The sequence below is a fragment of the Oryzias latipes genome, chromosome 13 (genome assembly GCF_002234675.1).
Source record: "Oryzias latipes chromosome 13, ASM223467v1".
Lineage (NCBI taxonomy): Eukaryota > Metazoa > Chordata > Actinopteri > Beloniformes > Adrianichthyidae > Oryzias > Oryzias latipes.
The window spans coordinates 31,156,002-31,179,733 of NC_019871.2; the positions used below are offsets into that span (position 1 = coordinate 31,156,002).

At 45.6% G+C, this 23,732-nt stretch overlaps 1 protein-coding gene across 2 annotated transcripts in view; it reads right to left on the bottom strand.

Annotated features, from left to right (window-relative positions):
* Positions 1–5,187: 5,187 nt before the first annotated feature.
* The window catches only part of pou2af1 (POU class 2 associating factor 1), a 20,037-nt gene continuing 1,492 nt past the window's right edge, over positions 5,188–23,732 (bottom strand). The window contains exons 2-5 of one of the 2 annotated variants that reach the window (XM_004076005.3): positions 18,866–18,993; positions 11,209–11,248; positions 10,864–11,138; positions 5,188–6,311 (exon numbers count right to left, since the gene is read on the bottom strand). In XM_004076005.3, the coding sequence (XP_004076053.1) occupies positions 5,880–6,311; positions 10,864–11,138; positions 11,209–11,248; positions 18,866–18,993 (875 nt within the window). In that variant the 3' untranslated portion in view covers positions 5,188–5,879. Of the gene's footprint in view, positions 6,312–10,863; positions 11,139–11,208; positions 11,249–13,271; positions 13,557–18,865; positions 18,994–23,732 lie in introns of those variants that run through there. The other variant, XM_011483034.3, reaches the window with a different exon arrangement.

A 23,732-nucleotide genomic window follows, 5' to 3' on the forward strand; every position in this document is an offset into this window, starting at 1 on the left:
CCCTTGGCCTGTCTGGATGGATTTGGGTTTAAGTGTGGGTTTTTGACCAAATGTTTTTAGTTGTTTAGCTGTTTTACTGTGTTTTGCCGAGTTACTTTTACTTACCATGCTTACGTCTCTGCACCATGAGTGAGAGATAGGGAGAGGATGAGGAGTTTATATAGCACCCCTACTAGCACATGTTGTAAAATCCATGTTTGAAAACTCTGAAGTGAAGATATGCACTCTTTTCGTGTGGATTTGTGCTTTTTCTTGATATCCAAATGAGTATATCTGCCGGCTCAAACTTAAACATATGAGAGTTCAAGAATTATAATTATTTAATCTTCATACGCCGTCATTAAAATCTCAGATGTGCACAGTTTCATAGAAGCGAGCTTAAGTTCATGCCCCGTTTTGCGGGATGCTAACATTCATTTTTCTTTCTTTTATGTATTTTACTTCATTTAAAGGGGGGAACAGCAGACCAAAGATAGGACAGCAGGTGACTTAATTTTGCGTCAAACATGATAAAACAAACAGAACAGTATAGTTGAGTGACAACTAATGAGGCTCTTACTTTACTTTGAGATTATTGACAGTTCCCATTCTTAACAGCCGTTCTTTTAACAGACAGAAATCCACAAACACAACTTCAGTCAGACAACTCATGCAGTAGAGAATGATTTATTTTCCAGACTTCTTTTAGTTTGGCATAAAGCTCCGGTCAGATACATTAAAACAAAGATCTCCATAGAAAACTACCTAATGGAGCTGACAGGTGGAGGCCGGGGAGGAGGCTGGGGGGATAAATCCATGTGAAGTGAGGACCCAGGTGAGTAAATTGTGCTGAACCGCCCCTAGGGAGGAGTAAACAGCAATGCACTGCTGAGCTGCCTGCCTGAAATTCTCCCGAGGTCGTTCATTTGATGGGGGGTCAAGTTCACATGGGATTATTAACAGCAACTGTGAACATTCATTCAACATGTCTACAGAGGACAAGGGAACAGTACATGCTTAGATACACGATGGAAACTGGATCCATCTTTTACAAATGCAAATAAAAACGAAAACTAGTGTTAATATTTTGTATTCATGCACAACAGTTAACAAAAAATCCTGAAGTGTTGTAATTTGTGTTTCCCTCTGAATGATTAATATTTGTATGTTTGCACTGATGATTGATTTTCCTGCTGTAATGCTTTGTAAAAATGAAAAGTAAAAGTATTGAGCTCCGGCAGGACTGGAAGACCGGGCTGGCAGTGAGCAGAGTCTCTGGAGAGCAGATGCTCATTAGCTCAGAGGAAAGAAAGGACCCGGTCCAGTGAAAATGGGGTTCTTGGTGTTTTTAACATGTTCTTGTAGCATTTTCTCATGATGGAGGACAAAAAATAGCTTAAAGTTGAAATTTTATTTCTGAGTATTTCTGTAATCCAATCGTGATGGATCAGGAGCAGGCTCCTTCATGTGACCTTTCCGATCACCCACCTGCAGACAAACACATCCATGAACATCTTTTTTTTTTACTGGTCTGAGCTGGAATCTGGATCAGAACTGGACAATTGAGTAGCGCAGATACTGATCAGCATCTTTGTTACACAGCTAACGTTAGGTTAAGGGGCATCAGGGGCTGTAAACTGGCAGGAGAGAGTGCAAACGGAGCTTTCAGTTATTTCACCTTTTTCTAATGAGCTCCTGCTGCTCTGAAGAAACTGTGACTTAGAAAACGACACAGGTCTTATTTATTTTGGCTAAAACCGGCATCACCATAATTATAACCACTGGGAACGCTTTGAAACTAGAACAAAAGATGATCAAAGTGCGTCTATTACTCTTGTTTTGAACACATTCGTCTTGACATAAATCATCCACAGAGATAACTGGTCAGTGCAACTTGGGGTCTGTCAGGGTTAGGCGCCATAAAGCCCAATCAGATACTGTAAACATTAATTGGAAAGACGAACCAGTGCTGACTGTAGGTCTGCGAGGTTCTAACAAAAGGAGTCTGAGTGTAACAGCTGAGTGTAATGACAGGATTATCTGACAAACAAGTGGGGAGGAGCAAAGCACCAACATGAAGAGAGGTGGGAGGGTGGAGGCACCAAACCATGAACCATGAAGTGTTCTGTCACTCATGAGTGGTAAATGTGATGAGTGGCGAAACATTTCAAAATGAGAAGATCCTAAGTCCAGACGCCTTGACTGGACTTAAGGCGTCACCTGGATGAATGAGACACTTCATCAACACATAGCCACATGAATTATGGAAGATTCCCTAAAGAGGGGGCAGGAAAATGAGAAGACAGCTGGGAAAGGACAGACTGCAGGACTCTCTTTCAGTATATTGGCAGATGCAAACAACAAAACCTCATCCTGACAAGTCTACGTCCACATTCTGCTGAAAAGATCGTCCAAAAGGCAAAGGAGCAGCTGCCAAACCAGAGAATCTGACTACTTGGACCGGAGATCAGTGTTCTTCTTCAGGAGCTAAGTAGGATAAGAAGTGAATGTAACGATTTGATCCAACAAAGATTTGATTTATATCATAATTTGTTTTTGCAAGTTTCCTAAAGTTCAGCCCACTGTGGTTTTTCCACATCCAAAGAATCAAAAGGGAACATTCTTAGAACATACACTGGAATGATGGACTGATCCATCTTAATGACATCAACAATTAAAAAAGCAAAAAACAGTAAAAACAAAATTCCAGAAACCAAACCACAATTCTAAAAAAAAAAAAATGAAAAAGAACTGCATTGGAAAACAAAAGTAGTTTCCAGAAGTCAAAACTAAATTGTAAAAAATCAAACACAACATAAAAGGTAGGTACTTTGGACATCGCTAACTGAACAAAGTTTTGACATTTTACTTTGGTTTTCCAAAATGTTTATTTTTTTTGTTCCTTTTGTAGAATTGTCTTTTGATTTCTGGAATTCTGTTTTGATTTCTAAAATGTAATGTTGTTTTTTATTACTTGTTTTCCTTTTTGAATTGATCTTTAATATGTTCTTGCTTGATGTGATTTGTTGGTGTGATTTGTACTTCAGGGCCACCGTATTAACCTCCTCTCCAAATCATTAAAAGGAAGTCTTGTCATGATGCTCCGGGATCTACCCTTTTCCCTTCCCCCCACTAAGGAAAGAAAGGAAAACACTGCACACCTGCTTGGACTGCCCCCTTCCTCCTCTCCATGGTCTCGTTCTCTATTCCATCCCCCCAAGACGCATTCGCTGCTTCCTCCTCCCAGTCTGCTACGATCCCACAGCCACAGAACTCCGTCCTGTTCTCTAGTTTCCACCTGGACCATAAAACCAAGCATCCTCCTTCCTGGTCTCCACCATCTTTCCAGGTTGCTAGCTACTGTGTCTGTTGCGTTTCATTTTTGCTAACATGACAAGTCTATTCCAATTTTTTGCCGGGACAAACTGACATCTGCACACTCAGTGCAAAAAGGAACGCTACAGGAGGTCCTTTGTCCCAACGGCAGATAGACGGTACAACGACACGATAGGACTGCTGAAACTGCTGCTGCGTTTACTTTTTATTTATGTCGTGTACTTTTACTACTAATTTTATTCTTACTATTGCTATTTGTTTCTCTAACTGCCATATTTCTTCTTTGGCTGCTGTAACAACACAATTTCCCTCCGGGGATCAATAAAGTCCAATCAACCAATCAATCATCTGAGATGACAGGAAGAAGACAAACAGTTTTTTCAAGCTTGTGTCTCAAAATTAACAAAACTGAACATTAATTTTGGGAGAACAAAGAAGTTCAGAGTCGTTTCACTGAGTACCTATGGTTTGGGAAAACAACTCCAGAAAACTCGTGAAAACATGTCCAGAAACAGATAGCGGATCCCACTGTCAAAAACGTGTCTGTCTCACAGCAGTCAACATCAGATGCCCCAGGGCTGAGCACAATTCACACGTTGTCTTAAACCAAGAAACAGAAGTCTAAAAAATGTACAAAGCTGGGTGATAAGAACAGCCCTCTGAGTGTTGAGAGCACAAAGGTCTTTTGGGTTTACGAGAAAAGAGAATCTATGTAGCAACACCACGGTTGTGTATGAAATCCCTCAACACTCACTACTGAGTGCAAAAATATAAAGCTTTTGTCATTTTGTAAGGGTGTTCAAATATACCATTCCAAAAACCAGTGCTCTAGAAATTTCCCAGAAGGCTTTGGGAAAAGCCAGTGTGTGCATCAATGCTCCACAGATTAGTGGAAGAAGACCACAATCCATTGCATTGGAATGATTTGTCTTGAAAAAATGACATTTTCATCTTCAGAACACAGTGGATTCATAAATAGTCTTCAGAAAGTGTTCACGTTATTTAGGTTTTGAATGTGTGACATCATACGTGAGGTGATAGTGAAGTGGTAGTGAGCACAAAATGCACTAGATCGTCCTGCTTTATATGATCTTTTAGGGGTTAGGGAGCACTGAGGAAATTCAGACACAGCCCTAGAAACTCGGTTGGCATCACTGAACCATTGATCAAATGGCGTTCAGGATTCCAGCTGACACTGGTAACTTGACTGAGGCAGATTTTTTCAGCATCACTTCAGTTTCTGCTGTTCAAAACTGGTTTATTTTTAGATAAGAAGAACGTTTGGCACAAAGTCTTCAATGTAAACAACAAGCGTCACATAAAAAATCCTTCATTTAAAACAGTCATGTCAGAGAACACAGCATCAGGAGAATATCAGGTTTGCTGCAGTTGACAAACAGATTCTTATTTTTTCTTTTTTTAAAACTATAGATGTGAAGGCCTTTCAACAGATAAACTCTTTTTTCTCATACTGGCACTTTTTATTTTAAAGCAATATAGAATTAAACGTCTAAAGGACATAACAGCTTCAAACATAAAAACCTGCATTTCTGACCTTTTAGACTGTTTGTGGTAAACAGTCTCGTGTTAATTTACTCAAGCATTGTTTGGAGTACTGTGAAAAAAAAAGGTTATCATATGTTTAGTGCACAAAACACACATCCCTCGCTGTGGTTCAGTCCATTGTGATTGACCCGACTTGGTAGACGCAAGTTTGTTACTGGACGTCTTTGTATCACATGAACAAAAAAGACAAAGATGGTAAAGACACAACAGGAAGAGAAACTGACAGAGTTATTTACTTCCTGATTGATTTTATATCTTTTTACCAACAATATCTTGTTCGTATTTTTGGTTTTCAAAGGATATTGCTGTTTCTCTTAGTACTAGATCAATGTTGTGACTTCTCTTCACAAAGAACATGGAGCATGAGTTTAACATTTCTTTACCATTCCTATTAGTTCAAAGAAGGACGTCATTTTTAAACAATTGAGCTTCCAAACTTTCTCAAACAGGCATCAGGCTCTTTAACTTGTAATTGGCTTTCCTATACTTTAACGTGTTCAGGAACCAACTGATGACATCACACATTCTTCAATCTCTGCTATTGGTTTAGCATCAAAGTAGCTAGTAAATGGGTATTGATCATCCCAGCCTTCTACATTCCCTCCAGGGCTTCGTCATTCTTCAGCCTCTTCAGCTTCAGCTGCTTTTCACATTTACTACCACTGTAAACTGAATTTTTTGTTCAAGATATGGCCTGTTCCAATAATTAAGAGACCTGTTTGTCCTGCCAATTTGAACAATTTTGGGGAAGTAAGGATTTATTGACGTCCACCAATACAAACCAATTAGTTGTGACCACAGGCTTCCTGAGAGGAATGAGTTCTATCCATGCCCGCTAACGCAATGCATCATAACTGTAAGGTTCTAAGAGGTTTAACAGAAATACAGAGTAAAACAGGCAAAATGTAATGATTATAGAAAAACTGCTTGGAATTTTGTTCAAGGCCCTTGGCCCTGAGGAGAAGGCCTTTCCATCAAACAGAACAACAGCAGACCTTTCAGACATTAGCGATGAAGAGAGAGCTGCTGTAAGAGTCCTTGTCCTGTTCTTCTTGCTTCTTGTGGTCCTCCAGAAGTTTATCCAGCAGGTTTGGTGACTCCGGAGCATCTTCTGGGCTTTCAGTAAGAGACTGGCCCTGTTGTTCCGGGTCAAGCTGATGATCCGAGTTCAGCGGGAGTTCCAGGATCTGAGAGTGCGGGTCCCCACCCTGGGCCCCCAGCTGTGGGATCATTGTCGCCAGAGACATAGATAAGGGCATCGGAACTAAAGGAGACCCAGGCAGAGCCGCAGAGCTGGAGGCAAACTGGACCCCGGGGTTGGACATGGAGGATAATGTGGTGAGGGGCTGGGCCCAGGGAAGGTAGGTCAACCCTGAGTCTGACAGCTCCATCTGAGGGACAGAGGTTTGGGCTGGGGCCACTGGTATGGTCTGAAACAAAGACAAACATAATAAATGAACAAATGGAACAAAGATCTCTGCTGACAGTGACAAAAAGAGTGATTCTTATTTGTACATGAGTCAGCACAACCGAATCCCCAAAGGAGACTGAAAGCATCGTTGGAGTAAAGACTGAACACGTCCTATGCTGTAAGTCCTTATGAATGTGCTGCAAATAGCATCAAGTCTGTATTCACATTACAATAGAAACAGTCAACAGCAGACAAATTCAAAAATTAAGGAATTCTGTTTTGCCAAGTCTTTAGCTAATCCATGGGACAACATCATACTTTAATTTTCCTTGATGGCGAAATGAAGAGAGCTATGTCTTTATGCCACCTAACATTTATGTACACAGCTGAACACATCAGAGGAGGAAAGGTGAGGTGCATTATGATCATCATCTCCTGCGGAGGAATGGAGTCATCCTGTCCTCATGTGTAGAGCCGACCAGGTGGACTAGTTTACTCGATTGCTGACGGTCCGAGTTGTTTGAGATCTGCAGCGATAATATCTAGCCATTGGAAACGAGGCTTGCCTTGTGGTCGTCTCCAACCGGCACCCTTTGGGTGGGTCAAACTGGGGGATGGCTCTTGTCTGGGGGTCTAGTGGTTCGCAAAAAACATGGCCAAGCAAGGGGTGTGGCATTGCCCAGCCAGGCAAGATGCTGGCATGTACAGTACATCCTAGCACTGGAGGTGCCACTTAATGTCCACACTGTTCGGAGAGCTCTGCTATCAAATCCATCTATTCTTGCTGCCAAGTTCCTGTTTAGAGGCCTCTTCTCTGAGCCATATAGCAAAGTGAAGAGTCCTGCGGAGTTGTAAACCCTGAGCTTTGTCTTGAATAAGATGGTTTGATGCCAGCAAAGTGGTTTCCAGAGAAACTGCAAGGCTGATCTTGCCAACTCTTTTCTGTTTACTTGAAGGCTAAGTTTCTCTGCCTCTTTACTGTAAATATCTAGAGCTTCTGCTCAGTGGGAAGTACTGAGCAGAATTGGATCATCAGCCTATGCCAGTCAAGTGGAAAATGGCCATCACTTGGAGGACCTTTTCAGCACATTAGATGGTCTTTGAAGAAGTCGGAGCCACTAAACAGCCCTGGCAAAAACAACTGGAGATGGTAACCAGTCAGAGACTCTGCCCTTTCCACAGACACAACTCTGTGCATTGCCATAGAGTTGTGTCTATAGAGCAGCTTGAATAGGTGGTGCTCTGAAGGTCTGAAAATGTTCTACAATAAAGTATTGCAGAAGGTGCATCATAGAGGATTTGATTTCAGTTCATGTCGTTCATTCAGTTTCTAATCCATTATTTCCCTCTCGGGGTCATGGGCTGCTGGACAGGTCGCCAATCTGTCGCAGGGCCACAGTCACACACCCATGCACTCTCACATTTACACCTAAGGACAATGTAGAGTAACCAATGAACCTATGAAGCATGTTTTGGAAGGTGGGAGGAAGCCAGAGGAAGTCAGACATGCATGGAGAGAACATGCAAACTCCACACAGAAAGGTCTGACTGTTCTGGTTCAGGTCCCCCAGCCGGGACTTGAACCAGGGGGCCTTCTTGCTGTGAGGCAAGAGCGCTAACTACTGCGCCACCGGGCAGCCACAGTTCATGTCTTTCCTCATTTTTTATAACTTCTCCAGATGGACAAGCGTGTATATTACTGTCTGTCCATGTTTTAGTATAAATGGCAGAAGAAGAAAAGTTTAGGCAAACAAGTCATAGTTAAATGTTGTTGTTAGTTACAGACCAAAGTTTGAATTAGCATTGACCATCTGCTTCATTTTAGCCAAACACGTTAGTTTCTGCTCTTGTGGAAAAAAAAACCCTTCAGCTTGGTTGTAATTATATAATTGGAGGATATTCAGCCAATTTACCAGGAGTTTGTCTGTGTTTTGACTGTTTGGCCACAATTATTGACAAGAATGAGTCCATGGCAGTGGCTCCATTGCTGGGATCCATCTACCACTATGTTGTTGTTATGTTGTAGTGTTAAAAGTAATGTAAAAAAGTGTTTTCCCATAGAAAAAAGCATTGTCAGACTTTGAATACATTTTGAATGTGGAAAGAAAATTATTTGGCAGAAGGATATTTAACTGTGAAGGCTGGAAAGATGTGTGATAACCTCATGGATGCCTGTCTGGGGGGAGTATTCTGAGCATGTCACACTGAGAAGCAGTCCCAGGGAAGTCCCAGGACATCCTGGAGGAACTAAGTCTCTGGGCTGGCCTGGGAGCTGGTTGGGGCTTTCCCCGGCAGAACTGGAGGAAGTTTCCGTGGAGAGGGAGCTGTGAGCATCTGCTGCAACCCCCAGATAAGCAGAAGAAAAATGAGTGAGCCAATTCTTTCTTTTTTGGTTTCTAATTCAAAGGCAGTCAACTGTTTGCTAAGCTTTTTTTTCCCCTTCAGCCTACAGTTCTTACCCGCCACAATGCAACTGGGTTTAACTGTAAACATTTGCACAGTGTACATTAAAAATGCAGAAGGAACTTTAGGCAGAAATACCAAAGCAACGGGTTTTGAGCGTCAAATGTCGATCCTGTAGGACCCCAACAGACAAAAAGGGAGTTTAAAAAATCTCGGCTACTGTTTTTTGGAGTCTTTCAAAGATAGCATGAGTCAAGCTAACGCTCAGGTATGAACTAACCTGACCCCAGCAGCGCTGTCAGCAGAATCATGTCAACAACTGAAACCTCAAAATGAACATCATCCCAGAGCAGAGTCTGATTTAGAGAGGATGTAAAGCTCCCATGTGTTTTTCAAATGAGAAATATCAGCTCCTGGTTTGAGCACATGAGCCAGTTTGAAATGTATCTGCCTTTAAATCAGTCTGCAGCGCGGGGGGGGGGCTGCCGGGACATCATGTTTGAGCCTGTCGCTGCTGCTCAACTCCCAGAGAAATAAGGATTTCTTCAAACAGTGAAATGCGGCACCGATCAAGATAACAAACCGCAGATAGAAAGCAAAACTGGGAGGAGGAGGAGGCTGTCATAACAGACCAGGTGAAACCCCAAACCCCATATAGAAATTGATAACCTAGAGTCTTCCTCTTCCTGGCTTCCTGTTCCACCAGAGCACATGGAAGACAGACCATCAGAGCCCGACCTTACCCTCCAAGCCCAGGAAGTATCCTCTGGTAGAAAGACTGAACCTCACCAAGCAGTTTGATGCTCCTGTGACAGAAGCTGTGCTGATCGTTCAGGACTGTGGCTGCAAACATCAGAGACACTGACGATCAAGTCCAACAACAGAGTCCATCATGGTTTTAACAGACTGCCTGGAAGCAAACCATTTCACCACCCCGACATGTCTTTGGTGAGCCCGGATCTAAACCCTGTGTGTGTCCGGAGGAGACACCTTTCAACCCAGAGACAGATGGAGCGGTTTGTTTTGGAAGAGAGGACCAAAATTCCTGCAGAATGACTGTTACAGAAATCCTCGTTATGGCTCGCAGCAGTCACGGACTGCGAGGACCGTTTGGTTTTCACAAATTCTGCCCCTTTAAGCCAAATTTTGCACACACCTACTACCCGGTGGAAATGAATTTTGGGCATAGTGCACGAGCCCCACCCCCAAAATCGATGACATCGTGGCAGGCAAAATCAGAGCAAAAATCGCTTATGTAGCCTAAAAGAAATACATTTTCAAAATCATCTAAGGAAACCAGGGATGTCCAAAGGACGTTTTGAATTTCTTATGTGATGGCCACACAACCTTCGGCTTGGCGACCATTTTGTGGCAAACTGTATTATTTGGCGATTTTCACATTTTCCCACAATACGGGAAAAGGAAACTCTTGTTTCAGCAATTTTCATGAAATTTTACACTCATCCCACAACCTTAAGTCTACAATCACCCCTGGAGTTTTGTCGACCTTTGACCTCAGGAAGAGGCCACCGTTTTTATAAAAAAAAAAACGCCTTTTACCAGATACAAATGAAATCTTGTTGTGGAGATTCTCATCTTCTCAAGCATCATTTGGAAGCTATGGGGGAAAAATGTTGGATTAAAAAGTTGTAGACTTGAATGGCGTGCACGTAGTGAGCTCACAAAGGTGGCGGGTAGAGGTGAGCGACGAGGACCTGCGGGCCATACAACGCCGCTCTCGGCTTGAATTTTAAAAGAGGTGCTACAGCTTTTTGGGTTTCAGGAGGGTCATAGGCAAGAGCGACCGCATCTTCAGGGGAGTGCAGGTGTGTCTCACACTTCCCTTCAGGCTCTAGCAACCACCCCAAGAGACCATCGTTGTGTGTGTGGTGAGTGTATCGTGACGTTTTATTAGGATAGGGAAAGTTGCACACACTCATGAAATATGGGTAGTGGTGTTGTACGGTGCCCTTATGCCACAGTCTAGTTGTTAGTAAGGTGCGAGTGCTGGACCCTTACTGACCACATGCAAATATTGCCCCTCAAGTGTCCGTGGGAAGGACACTTGTTAAAACTGGTCAGTGCCTTGCAAGACATCTCTGTTTTGTATGCCTATGTGTGAAGGTATAAGTAAATCAGAATGAGGCTGCTGCGGCTGTGGTACTCACCCCAAAGTTGGTGAGCAGTGGAGTGTGGGTGTAGGTCAGCATGGTGTAACTGGGACACAGAGTCTGCATGTACACATCGGCGGTGAGGGCGGGGGCAGCCTGGTACCCCAAAGTCGGAGCTGTTGAGTCCTGCTGGTTGTAGTCAGTTGATGACCACAGCGGCCCAGCTGCCTGTGATGCTGCGCCGGCTGCGGAGGCCTTCCAGCCAGAACACTGCAGCCCTCCATCAGACATGGGCTCGGCTGGAGCGGCGGGCGCATCGGAACCAAACATGGCTGAAAGAGAAGAGCATGCTGTCACAACAGGCTTCCTTCAGCGACACGAGTCAATGGGCGATGTCCGTACCTGCTGTGAACGCTGGCTGGCTGCTTTGCGCCGCCACGTCCTGGAAAACAGAACAGGACAGACCACATCAGGAAGCAGTAGCTGCTGCTAGCATACGTTTGAAGAGCTCCACCAGCTGAGGGGGGTCCTGTTTCTAAAAACATCTGGATGTTTGACAGTATTTAGGATTAAAACATTGTATAGACATCCAAATTAGGTCAGCAGTCTTGCTCTGCCTGTAGCTGAGAGTTTGACAGCTGAACCCATGAGCTGCTGTGAGATGTGGGAGAAAAGAATGGACGCAAATGAGTTATGGTGAAAAAGACCTCATCTGTATCAGGAGCTTTGAGGACTTTGAGCTTCCATTGAGCTTCATGAGGGGATTTCTAACATGAGATGGATTCTCCTCTGCAGAAAATAAGGTATGGAAAGGAGGTTATAAGGTCAGGAGGCCATGGCCCCGTCCAAATATTACTAGGGGAGCTGTTTGAGACATGTCTAACCAAGAGCAGGCCCAAGGCAAGGACCATCTGGCTGACCTGCCAATACCTCAACATCCTTCTGGATGTCCTGGAGAAGAAAGCAAATGAGGGGATGGTCAGCAGAGCCCTTTGTCACCTTTCATTCTGAATGTAGAAAAATGAAGAAAAGAAGAGGCTGCAAATCCATGAAACAGTTTTCACGTTGCAAGTCAGGATCACCACGAGCCAATGCCTGTTAAAGGAAATGAGACCAGTTCTACCCGTCAGCACCTCAAACGCTCCACCAACTACGTCCTTTGAGGACGACCAATGGGAGGGTTCTGGGTAAATGCGTATGAAGGAAAGGTGTTTTGCAGATCTTACAGGGGCTGACACACTGCGCTAAAATGCACTTAATCACCACTTTCCCTGCTGGGACAATTATCTCTGATTGCTGGCGGCAGGTGATACTGTGGGCTGCTTGTGTTGACACGTCCTGCAGTCAACTGTTAGTTTTTGGAGGTTGCACACCTCAGGCCCAGGAACATGCTTGAAATCCCTACTTTTGTTTACATTGCAAACTAAAGAAGCCATGTGCCATGAAGGTTTACTAACAGGTGCTGGTTGTAGGAGGTGGTTACTGACAGCACGTTGTCCTGCATGGAATCGTCATTGCAGTCAGCAGGGTTTAATCAGAAACGATAAATAGTGTAGACTAACACAGTGGTCCCTCCCTAAATCGCAATTCATCTTCCCCAGTCTGGATGTTTCATGGATTTTTTTTCCGTGCAATTTTGGATGTTTTTCTTCTTCCAGAACATTGTATTCTGTGTCCTGATTGGCTGTAGACCTTGTCAATCAATCTCCTCTGTGCTGTGTCTCCTGTACAGAATGTGTCCAGCTCACCAATCTATATAAATCTTCGATCACAATCAGAACTTTGTTCTCATTCTACAAAACTGGACTTGTTTTCAACGAGGGTTTGAACTTTGAGAGTTGACCATGAGGGAAATGTGTGAAAAGGTTCAAGTTTGCCTGAAAAAAGTGGATAAAGTGTGTAGTATAACAGCCTCAGAACATCTACAATCCTACTTTGGAGATTTAACCCATCGCAGGTTATTCTTAGAACAGAACTCCCACAACAAACACAGGAACGCTGTGCAGCACTTTTCTACCTCCCTTTAAGGCCCAAAGCGGTTCATAGTCACGGTCCCGTTCACACACTGACACCGCCAACCTGTAACCAGCAGGAGCAAAGTGGGGTTATGTGTCTTGCCCAAGGACACTCTGACACATGGGTGGCAAGGTGGGAAGTGAACCTGCAATCTGCCAATCACAGGTTGACCACTCTACCTTTGCACTAGGGTGTGATGGAAGCAGTGACTGTATATCAGTATTTCTAACATGCAGTCAATGCATGGAAGACACGGAGGATGAGTAGTTTATTGATTTTAAAGAGCTCCACTAAAGCATCGGTGATCCATGTCCGGGTTCATGACATCATTCAGAGTCTCTCCGGTACGACGAGCTTCACCGTCTGCTGCAGGAGCTGCGTCTGATTGACGGCCAGACCAGAGCGCTCTAGATTGGTCCAAACCATGAGTTCAGGCTGATCTTTCCCACCTGCCAAACCGGGACGACCATCAGAGGAAACCCTGGATAAGACCAGGACAGATCCTGACAGAGGACATGCTGTCCCAAACGGGGCGTTTGAGGGAAGCACAGGCAGTTCTCATTCTTGGAGTGCTGACGGTGTTTATGATCGTCCCGCTATCACATCAATAAGTGTCATCAGGGAGTTTCCACACCAAAGTCACTAGCCGCGGTTACATGGGCAGAATATCTTGATCGGATCAATGGTCGGGTTAAAATTCACCCGTGCACATGGGCACAGAAAACCTTTTTCCGATTAGAACAAACGTTCCCATGGCTCACACTCTCGTTCGGAATGAATCATTTGGGCATGCGCAGTAGTGTAAAAATCACCCGGATGCGGATATAGGTCCCGTTGTAAACAAACCGCTTCCATATTTATGCAGCAGCTCGGTAACATACGAGACGATCTTCCAAACGTGCTTTTATTAATGTCATGAATATTATGAATTGCCTGTTCGCTCATCGTTATATTTAATCTGTGTGGTCAGTGCTTTTTTTGTGGAAGAATTAAGCTGGACGAAAGCTTAGGACAGACTAACACGGGCTAACATCATTAGCCTGATGGATGGACACAAAATCCAGGACCGTGCGAGAAACGCAGCAATCTGCAGCTTTCTAAGGACTGAGCGACATTTATTTCTGCTCTGAAAGTTCACACAGACCGCCCCAAAGCCACTCTGTGAGCTGGCGCCCCGAGCTCTGTTCGAACACGGGTCCTCCTGAGTCCTGCAGCCGCTAACCCAGAGCGGCGGGACGGCTCGCAGTCTGAATTCTCCCACACATAACAAAACAACAAAACGCACACGTAACCCCCCCCCCCCCCCCCCCCCCGACACAACATTATTAATCCAGCTGCTCTGCTCACTCGGGTGCCAGTGGACCGAGTGAGCGCTCCTCCTCCGAATCTCCCCCGTGAGGGGTGTAAGAGAGGGGAGAGCCAGCGGGGCGAGAGCGGAGCGGCGCTTTTCACGGGGTGTCCGCAGAGCTGGTCGGTCCCGTATGCGCTCCAAAGCTTTCTCTCAGCGAAACACCGTCTATGCGTGACGTAAACCAGAGCAGCAGTGACACACGATCGGAATGACCGTTTACATGCTCCACGATCGGATAAACGATCGGTATAACCCACCTATCTCGATCGGAAAGAAATTCTGATCCGAATGAGTCTGACCGGGGCAGAGTATTCCGAACGGCGCGTTTACATGGCGCATTTTCTTTCCGATCAGGCGTTCATTCCGATTACTTTTGCCCATGTAAACGCGGCTACTGTTTTAGTGTCAGAGGGACGAGGTGCCGGGGGGGTGGGGTGGGGGTGGGGGGCGCTGACAGGCTCATGAGAAAAATCATTGTTGCAAAAACCCCACAGGGGGAGGAATGAACTTCATGACCCTGCTTCAGCTTCAGGTGAGAAGCTAAAGAGGAACCTTCGTCTACATCTTTGAGATGAAAACAAATGAAGCCCCCCCCTCCCATTGCTTTAACTTCCTCACTCGTCTGAATACAGCGACAGACTATTTTCCCTGTTTTCATCTGAATTCTTGGATGAGATTCAACATGTTGACTTCCTTTCCTGCAGAAACCCCCGCTTGACTACTCCGCCCTGGCTAAGAAGGGCCGTGTTTCCACCCAAATGGAACGCGTTACTGTTTGACTTTTACTTTAATTTCTCCGGTTGCTGGAGGTGCACCAACCTGCACGCTGTCTGTGGAGGGGGGGCAATAATGAGAAAAGTGGGCTGGCCCCTTTGCCGCGCTGCCACCTCTTTTGCATCGGGAAGCGTGCCCAGCCCCGGAGCCATGCAGGGAATGACTCCAACTGTCATGGAAAAACACCTGGATTATATAAGGACAACCCCCCCGCCTGCACTTGGTTGGAGCTGGAACTAAACCACTGTCTGTGAGCGACGTCACACTCACTCGCTCCAGTTCTGATCCCACATTTCTATCCCGAAATGCTGTATAATCAGAAACAGCACCGCCGACCTGGACTGACCTGGGCCGACATGGACCGACCTGGACCGACCTGAATCGACCTAAACAGACCGGGACCGACCTGAACCTTCAGGGCCCAACAGCTGCAAACGGTTCTGAGTTTGTCCAAAAGCCACAGAAGCATGAGTTCAGCAGGAACGAGCGTCCGAGCATTAAATGATTTACTGTAAGGCTTATCAAGTAGCAAAGAAACTACATTTTGTTATCATGAATCATTAACTAAACTGTAGAAAATACATTTTGATCTTTTTCCTCCAAACTCCACTTTGCTCACAATTTAGAGACAAGAAATGAAACCTGAAGATGTGTTTTTGTAAAATAGATTTTAGTTTTTTTTAAGCTATGTTGTTCCTTATTGAATTCTGTTATTTTCTGCTTTTTACATTTTGATTTAAATATGGAGTTAATAATTATTAGTTTCTAAAATGATTTGGTAATGTTTATGACTTTTAGTCTGTAGAGGTGTCCAAAGCTAAAACACCATCATATGTAGAAAATGTTGTGAGATTCTGTGATCAAACAGTGGTTTTAGGATTTAGGCTGCTAGAGACAACCCAGCTGCTGTTGGGAGAAGGCAGGGTACGCCCACAAACGTACAGTGTGACGTCGCCCACAGACGTACAGTCCAGCCAGTGTGACGTCACCCACAGACGTACAGTCCAGCATGTGTGACGTCGCCCACAGACGTACAGTCCAGCCAGTGTGACGTCACCCACAGACGTACAGTCCAGATAGTGTGACGTCACCCACAGACGTACAGTCCAGCCAGTGTGACGTCGCCCACAGACGTACAGTCCAGCCAGTGTGACGTCGCCCACAGACGTACAGTCCAGCCAGTGTGACGTCACCCACAGACGTACAGTCCAGATAGTGTGACGTCACCCACAGACGTACAGTCCAGCCAGTGTGACGTCGCCCACAGACGTACAGTCCAGCCAGTGTGACGTCACCCACAGACGTACAGTCCAGCCAGTGTGACGTCGCCCACAGACGTACAGTCCAGCCAGTGTGACGTCGCCCACAGGCGTACAGTCCAGCCAGTGTGACGTCGCCCACAGAGGTACAGTTCAGCCAGTGTGACGTCACCCACAGACGTACAGTCCAGCCAGTGTGACGTCGCCCACAGACGTACAGTCCAGCCAGTGTGACGTCACCCACAGACGTACAGTCCAGATAGTGTGACGTCACCCACAGACGTACAGTCCAGCCAGTGTGACGTCGCCCACATACGTACAGTCCAGCCAGTGTGACGTCGCCCACAGACGTACAGTCCAGCCAGTGTGACGTCACCCACAGACGTACAGTCCAGATAGTGTGACGTCACCCACAGACGTACAGTCCAGCCAGTGTGACGTCGCCCACAGATGTACAGTCCAGCCAGTGTGACGTCACCCACAGACGTACAGTCCAGATAGTGTGACGTCGCCCACAGGCGTACAGTCCAGCCAGTGTGACGTCGCCCACAGACGTACAGTCCAGCCAGTGTGACGTCACCCACAGACGTACAGTCCAGCCAGTGTGACGTCGCCCACAGACGTACAGTCCAGCCAGTGTGACGTCACCCACAGACGTACAGTCCAGATAGTGTGACGTCACCCACAGACGTACAGTCCAGCCAGTGTGACGTCGCCCACAGACGTACAGTCCAGCCAGTGTGACGTCAGAGGTACAGTTCAGCCAGTGTGACGTCACCCACAGACGTACAGTCCAGCCAGTGTGACGTCACCCACAGACGTACAGTCCAGATAGTGTGACGTCACCCACAGACGTACAGTCCAGCCAGTGTGACGTCACCCACAGACGTACAGTCCAGATAGTGTGACGTCACCCACAGACGTACAGTCCAGATAGTGTGACGTCACCCACAGACGTACAGTCCAGATAGTGTGACGTCGCCCACAGACGTACAGTCCAGCCAGTGTGACGTCACCCACAGACGTACAGTCCAGATAGTGTGACGTCACCCACAGACGTACAGTCCAGCCAGTGTGACGTCACCCACAGACGTACAGTCCAGATAGTGTGACGTCACCCACAGACGTACAGTCCAGCCAGTGTGACGTCACCCACAGACGTACAGTCCAGCCAGTGTGACGTCAACCACAGACGTACAGTCCAGCCAGTGTGACGTCACCCACAGACGTACAGTCCAGATAGTGTGACGTCACCCACAGACGTACAGTCCAGCCAGTGTGACGTCACCCACAGACGTACAGTCCAGATAGTGTGACGTCACCCACAGACGTACAGTCCAGCCAGTGTGACGTCACCCACAGACGTACAGTCCAGCCAGTGTGACGTCACCCACAGACGTACAGTCCAGCCAGTGTGACGTCACCCACAGACGTACAGTCCAGATAGTGTGACGTCGCCCACAGGCGTACAGTCCAGCCAGTGTGACGTCAGACGTACAGTCCAGCCAGTGTGACGTCGCCCACAGACGTACAGTCCAGCCAGTGTGACGTCACCCACAGACGTACAGTCCAGCCAGTGTGACGTCACCCACAGACGTACAGTCCAGCCAGTGTGACGTCACCCACAGACGTACAGTCCAGCCAGTGTGACGTCGCCCACAGGCGTACAGTCCAGCCAGTGTGACGTCAGACGTACAGTCCAGCCAGTGTGACGTCACCCACAGACGTACAGTCCAGACAGGAGTAAGCTTGTAGGAAGGCCACACCCCCAGCAGGTACGTTCTGTCTGGAACCCAAGGGGGAGGGGTCAGTATGGCCAGTGATATATTTTGTAAATTGTTACTCCCTGAACCGGTCACCACCCACACACACCATTGACTGTATATAAAATCTGGACTGAGTAACCCCTCCCCCCTCATGTTCCAAACAGGAAGTACCCGCTGGCTCGACAAAGCCAAAACCCCAAAGGCTCCAATAAAGAAATAAACAGGGTAGCATTTGTCTGCTGTGAATTAGCCAATCAGAATTGTGCAGGTCAGGAGTGATGTTCAGAATTCACAGCCAGCTTTGACCAACAGTCGTGGATTTACACAAGCTGGAGGAGGAGGAGCCTCAAAGCTGGAGAATCTGCTGGTGACCTGTAGAGTCATTCTCCAGGACAACCCCCCCCCCCCCCCCCCCCCCCCCCCCAAAGACAGGCTGGGGTTGGTCCTTCCCAAATGTGGACGGGTCTGATCTTTGGGCTGATGGTGGACTTGCTTGCACTGGTGTCTGAAGCTGGAGGTCTGCTGCAACCAGCTGTAGAACGCTTTTGTGTTGGTCTTTTGTTAGTTAACAAAAACAAACATTTAAAGCCAAATGTCTGATGATGTTTGATAGAAAAGTCAGGTTTGTCCTTCAGAAAGGACGTTTTTATCCTCCGTCTCCTCATCCGTGACATCTTCAGCACACCTTCAGCCCTGGAAACCCGGGTGGATTAGAAAGGTTTGATCAGCAGCTCTAAATCAAGACCGCCTTTGTTCCTGCTGTCAAGGTTACAAAAACAGACGTATTCGCTGTGACTGATGACAGCTTGATGAATGGCGGTGTTCTCAGGAGAGGGTGGGGCTCAGAATAGCCATCCTTTCCCGATCACAGATGTGTCGTTGGCCTCTCTTACCGTGGCAGAAGCAGCGGCTTTGGCGCCACGCGGCTCCAGGCTCCTCTTCCTCCGCAGCAGCTCTTTGACGGGATCCCTGACCCGGACGCCTTGGTACGGTCTGGACCTGCCCGGTCCTGATGGGGGCACTGCGAAGGACAGTCACATGGTGTGAGGAGGATGGACAGAATCTGGGGGGCAACATTTCATCTTCAGCGGCTCCAGACTGAAGCTGCAGACATGTCAGACCTGGGGGGCATCAGATTTCAGGTGTAAATCGCTGCTTCCAGCTCTGAAACTGAATGGATTAAACCAGGCGCTGTGTCCGTCAGTCAGCAGAGGCCTTGAGTCAAAGCTGGGATCATAAATATGAAGCACCTGTGTTGTTTTCTAGGACATAGTTTCTGCAGAACAGCAGGAGTTCTTTAGAAATGTATTTCTGAGTTGTGGGTGAGACCGCCCGTATTTGCCATCATCTATCTGTTTACACTCTCTCCCGCTAGCTTACAGCCCCTCACACCCCCAACCTAACATTATCAGTGTTACAAAAACAGTGATCAGTATCAGATCTGTCCATCCGTCCAGTTCTGATCCAGATTCCAGCTCAGACCAGGAAAACACAGACGTTCATGGATCTGTTTGTCTGTCAGTGGATGATCAGAATGGGGCGGAGCAGGGAGACTGTGGCCCCGCCCAGCGTAGTTTCTATGTAACATATAGGACCTTTTTGACCCGATTGCACACCCAATTTTTCAGTTTTATTTGTTAAAGGAGTTTGAAATATCCAATAAGTGTGGTTCCACTTCATGATTGTGTCCCACTTGTGGGTTCTTCACCAAAAATTACAGTTTTATATCTTTATGTTTGCAGCCTGAAATGTGGCAAAAAGTTGAAAAGTTCAAGGAGGCCGAATACTTTCACAAGGCACTGTAGATAGAGAAAATGCCACAAGAAGAAAAACACACTTTTCATGGGAGTGGGTCTTTAAGTCCAGATGCTGTCACCCTGACTGCTCACATGAGTCTTTATGATAGAGGAGCTTAAGTCAGGATTTAGAACCTTGGAGGTTTGAGCTCCTTAATTTAATTCCGAAGTATTCCTCACACAGCAGTCAGTCCCGGTGTACCACAGGGCTCTGCACCCGGTCCAATGAAACAGAAAGTCTCTTCGACTTCAGTCTTAAATCAGGCATCGGAGAATCTAAAGAAGCTGAGGTGAATGTCTTCTTGTCACTGACACACAGCCAGTTTCAAGCAGATGTTTGTCAGCTACTAAAAGCCCGTGTCCTGTTCATGCTAGAACTTGTTCAAAAGCTTGTCTTGGCTGTCACATCTGGTGACTGGCACCTTTACAGGAAAAAAGACAAAAGCACATTTATCCAGTATTTTTGCCGTGATCGCGTTGCTTTCACAGTAGGTCAGTCAACGAGCAATGTGATGGACGGTTTCAGTTGACTGTCAGCCTCTAGAGGAAGCCCCGATCTCCAGAAACTAGGCTATACATGAAGAAGACCCTAAACATCTGTGCCTTTGGAGCTGCACCTCCTAATACCAAAACTCAGTACAGTGTGATGCTGAGATTATTGTGTGCATATGCAAAACAACCACTTTCAAAGGAGGATGCATCGCGCTACTGAAAATTGCATCTGGATAATCGGATAAAACACTTTTCTAAACGCAATTAAGCAACTTTTATCTGTGATGTTTGGTGGACATTGCCATGGGCCTGTTCAGTTCTCCAGAACATCCCTGATCCGAGAAAATAAAAGGATGTTCATGCACTTCCTGTGTTCTCACCAGCGGAGGTTGTCTGAAATCCCTTTGCACCTGAATGATTTGACTCACCCTTTCTCACCCTCAAAAAGCAGGACTTCCCTGCATTGGGACCTGCGCAGACAAGCCTGTGGTGCAGAAGAGCCTCTGAGTACACAATCATCCATTTGCTGAGCTCCACCTCCTAACTCAACCCTGCTGGGCCTGTCAAGCTGTCGGCTGAGGGCAGATGTTTCTCTGTGTTTGCCGTCATGGTGCAGGTTTATCACTCAGCAGCAGAGACAACCCAAAGCTTAGAGTTTTTCATCAGAAAGGGAATTTATTAACAGCTTACTTTGTCTGATGAAAAAACACCCAACATTCCTGGTTGGACTGTATTTACTAAGGCGGGTAAAACTCAGCAAAAGTCGGTATGAACTCTTATCTCCATGGACCTCAGTAGGTCATTGTTACTGGAGAAATCCAAACGTTGTCCCATCAGTTCATCTCAGTACTGAACTAAACCTGACACTACCTGAAAAAACAGAAACATAAGAGTTTGTGCAATTACACTGCAGAAGATTTTAAGGATTACCCTCTGAGTAATATTATCCTTAACAGCCAAGTTTGAATAAAGATTTAGCATGAGCCATGGTGCTATGCAGATGAGAAGAACACGGTAACCCTTCCAAAAGAAACAGCCAGGTTTTAAGAAATTATGTTGGTTGAAAAGTGGAAAATATACAGACATAATCAAAACCACAAGCAGTTCAACATCTGCACTGAACTCATTCAGAAGCAAGAAGGCTGCAAAGAAAGCTTCTCAGGTGAAGTTCAGATCGTAATGTACCATGACGATGCGGTCTTATTTGTGCACGGTCCGGACACAAAGTCGGTTGCCGGGAAGTTATCAACGGCAATGACAGATGCATTTGAGTGGTTTAACAAGTCCTGTCCCACTTGAATGCGGAGAAAACAGTTTCTGTGTATTTCTCCAACAAACAAGTTCAAACTGATCTTCCTCATGTCCACGCGGGCAGTCGTGTGATCGGAAATGTTGCTGAGTTTAAATATCTAGGTGTCATGTTAGACCGACGCTTAACTTTAGATATCCCGTTAAGTGTTCTGAAATTTAACATCGCCAACTTTCAATATATCAGGAGCTCGTTAGCATTAGAGGCTGCAATGTCGTATTCCAAAGGCCTGATGATATCACATGTTTTGTGCTGGATGTCACCATTCTGTCAGGCCACCGTAACAGTCTCCTTCATCTCTGCATACAAAGGCTCTGAGAATTCTTGATTAGAAATCTAGGCGTTACCACCATTGTTCTAATCTGGAAAAAACACCACATTTTGACAACTTGATCAGGAACTCGGCAATCGGCTGGTGCATAAGGTTCTGCCTGACACCGCCCCCCTCCTCTGAAGAACTTCATACAGCCATGCTCTCAGCTCACAGGGTTGAGGTCTGATCCAGAAGTGACGCAGAGGCTCTGAAGATTATAAGACCATCAAAAAGTAACACGGCTGCTGCATCAGCAAAAGAAAGAGTTTCTGCTTGGAGAAAAAAAACAGACAAAGTAAACGTACGAGTTTCTGATCTCATTTCCATTTTCCTCCTGACGCATATATATATATAACTTATCCATTGTTGCCAACTTAAATGAATTACTTCTATTGGTAACAAGTAATTGAGTTAAATTCATTTAACCTAATTTCTTACGTCTATAAAACTCAATAATTGTTTATACAACTCATATTTACATATTTATCTGGGGGTATTCCAGGAAGCAGGTTATGCTAGTTACCACGGTAAGTGGGAGGCTTAAGAAGTGTACAACCTCAGCTTTCGGTTCCAGAAATGGAGGTATGTTTCAGGGTATGCTTAGTTCCCATAGCAACTCATGCTCTGAACATAGCCTGGTCTGGAGCAGGTTTAGTTGAAGGTTAGTTTGTTTTCAGAGAGGTGAAGCAGCATGGCGTGTCCATTTGAAGATGATTTAGTGGATGAAGAAGCTCAGATAATACTATTTCCACCATGAGGGGGTGATAAGACCACATATGGATGTTGGAAGAATAAACTTTTTTACTTTGATCTAACTTTATTATTGGCTTCAGTTAAGATAAATCATTTTTTTAGTTAAGTTAGCGTTAAAATAACACGTAGTTATCAGACATTTATTTTACTTTCATTCAAATTAATTCAATTAAGTAGGTGTAACTTTGGTGCTGCTGTTAGATCGGCACCGCAAGGAATTGTGGGATACCATTCCCTTTGCCTGTCTGGACGGATTTGGGTTTAAGTGTGGCTTTTTGACCAAATGTGTTTAGTTGTTTAGCTGTTTAACTGTGTTTTGCCTAATTATTTGTACTGTTATTTTTAATTCTTTCTGCACCATGAGTGAGAGGGAGGGAGAGGATGATGAGTTTATATAGCACCCCTACTGTGAACCTGTGAAATGATAAATTCAGAGATATGATCTCTGGTTACGCAAATCCAAACCTGTTTTGTTTCATTTATTGTTATAAAAATGAATATTTCTGTAGGCTCAAATTTAGACATGAGTGTTCAAAAATTACAAAAAAATTAAGATGGAAAATATTTAATTGAATTTGAGTAATAGGACATTTAGTTAGATAAATATGTAGATTTGAGAAAAAAAAACTATTGAGTTGGATAGATGTAAGAAATTAGGTTGAATAAATTTAACTCAATTACTTGTTACCAACTGAGGCTGCACGGTGGCGCAGTGGTTAGCGCTCTTGCCTCACAGCAAGAAAGTCCCTGGTTCAAGTCCTGGCTGGGGGACATGAAAAACACAACATCAATGGGGGACCTTTCTGTGTGGAGTTTGCATGTTCTCCCCGTGCATGTGTGGGTTTTCTCCGGGATCTCCGGCTTCCTCCCACTGTCCAAAAACATGCTTCATAGGTTGATTGGTAACTCTAAATTGTCCGTGAGTGTGAGAGTGAATGGATGTGTGATTGAGGATATTCCACCCTGCGACAGACTGGCGACCAGTCCAGGGCATCCCTTGCCTACGCCCAAGTGGCCGGGATAGGCTCCGGCAACCCCGTGACCCCGAAAGGGAATAAACGGTTAAGAAGATGAATGAAAAAACTTGTTACCAACTG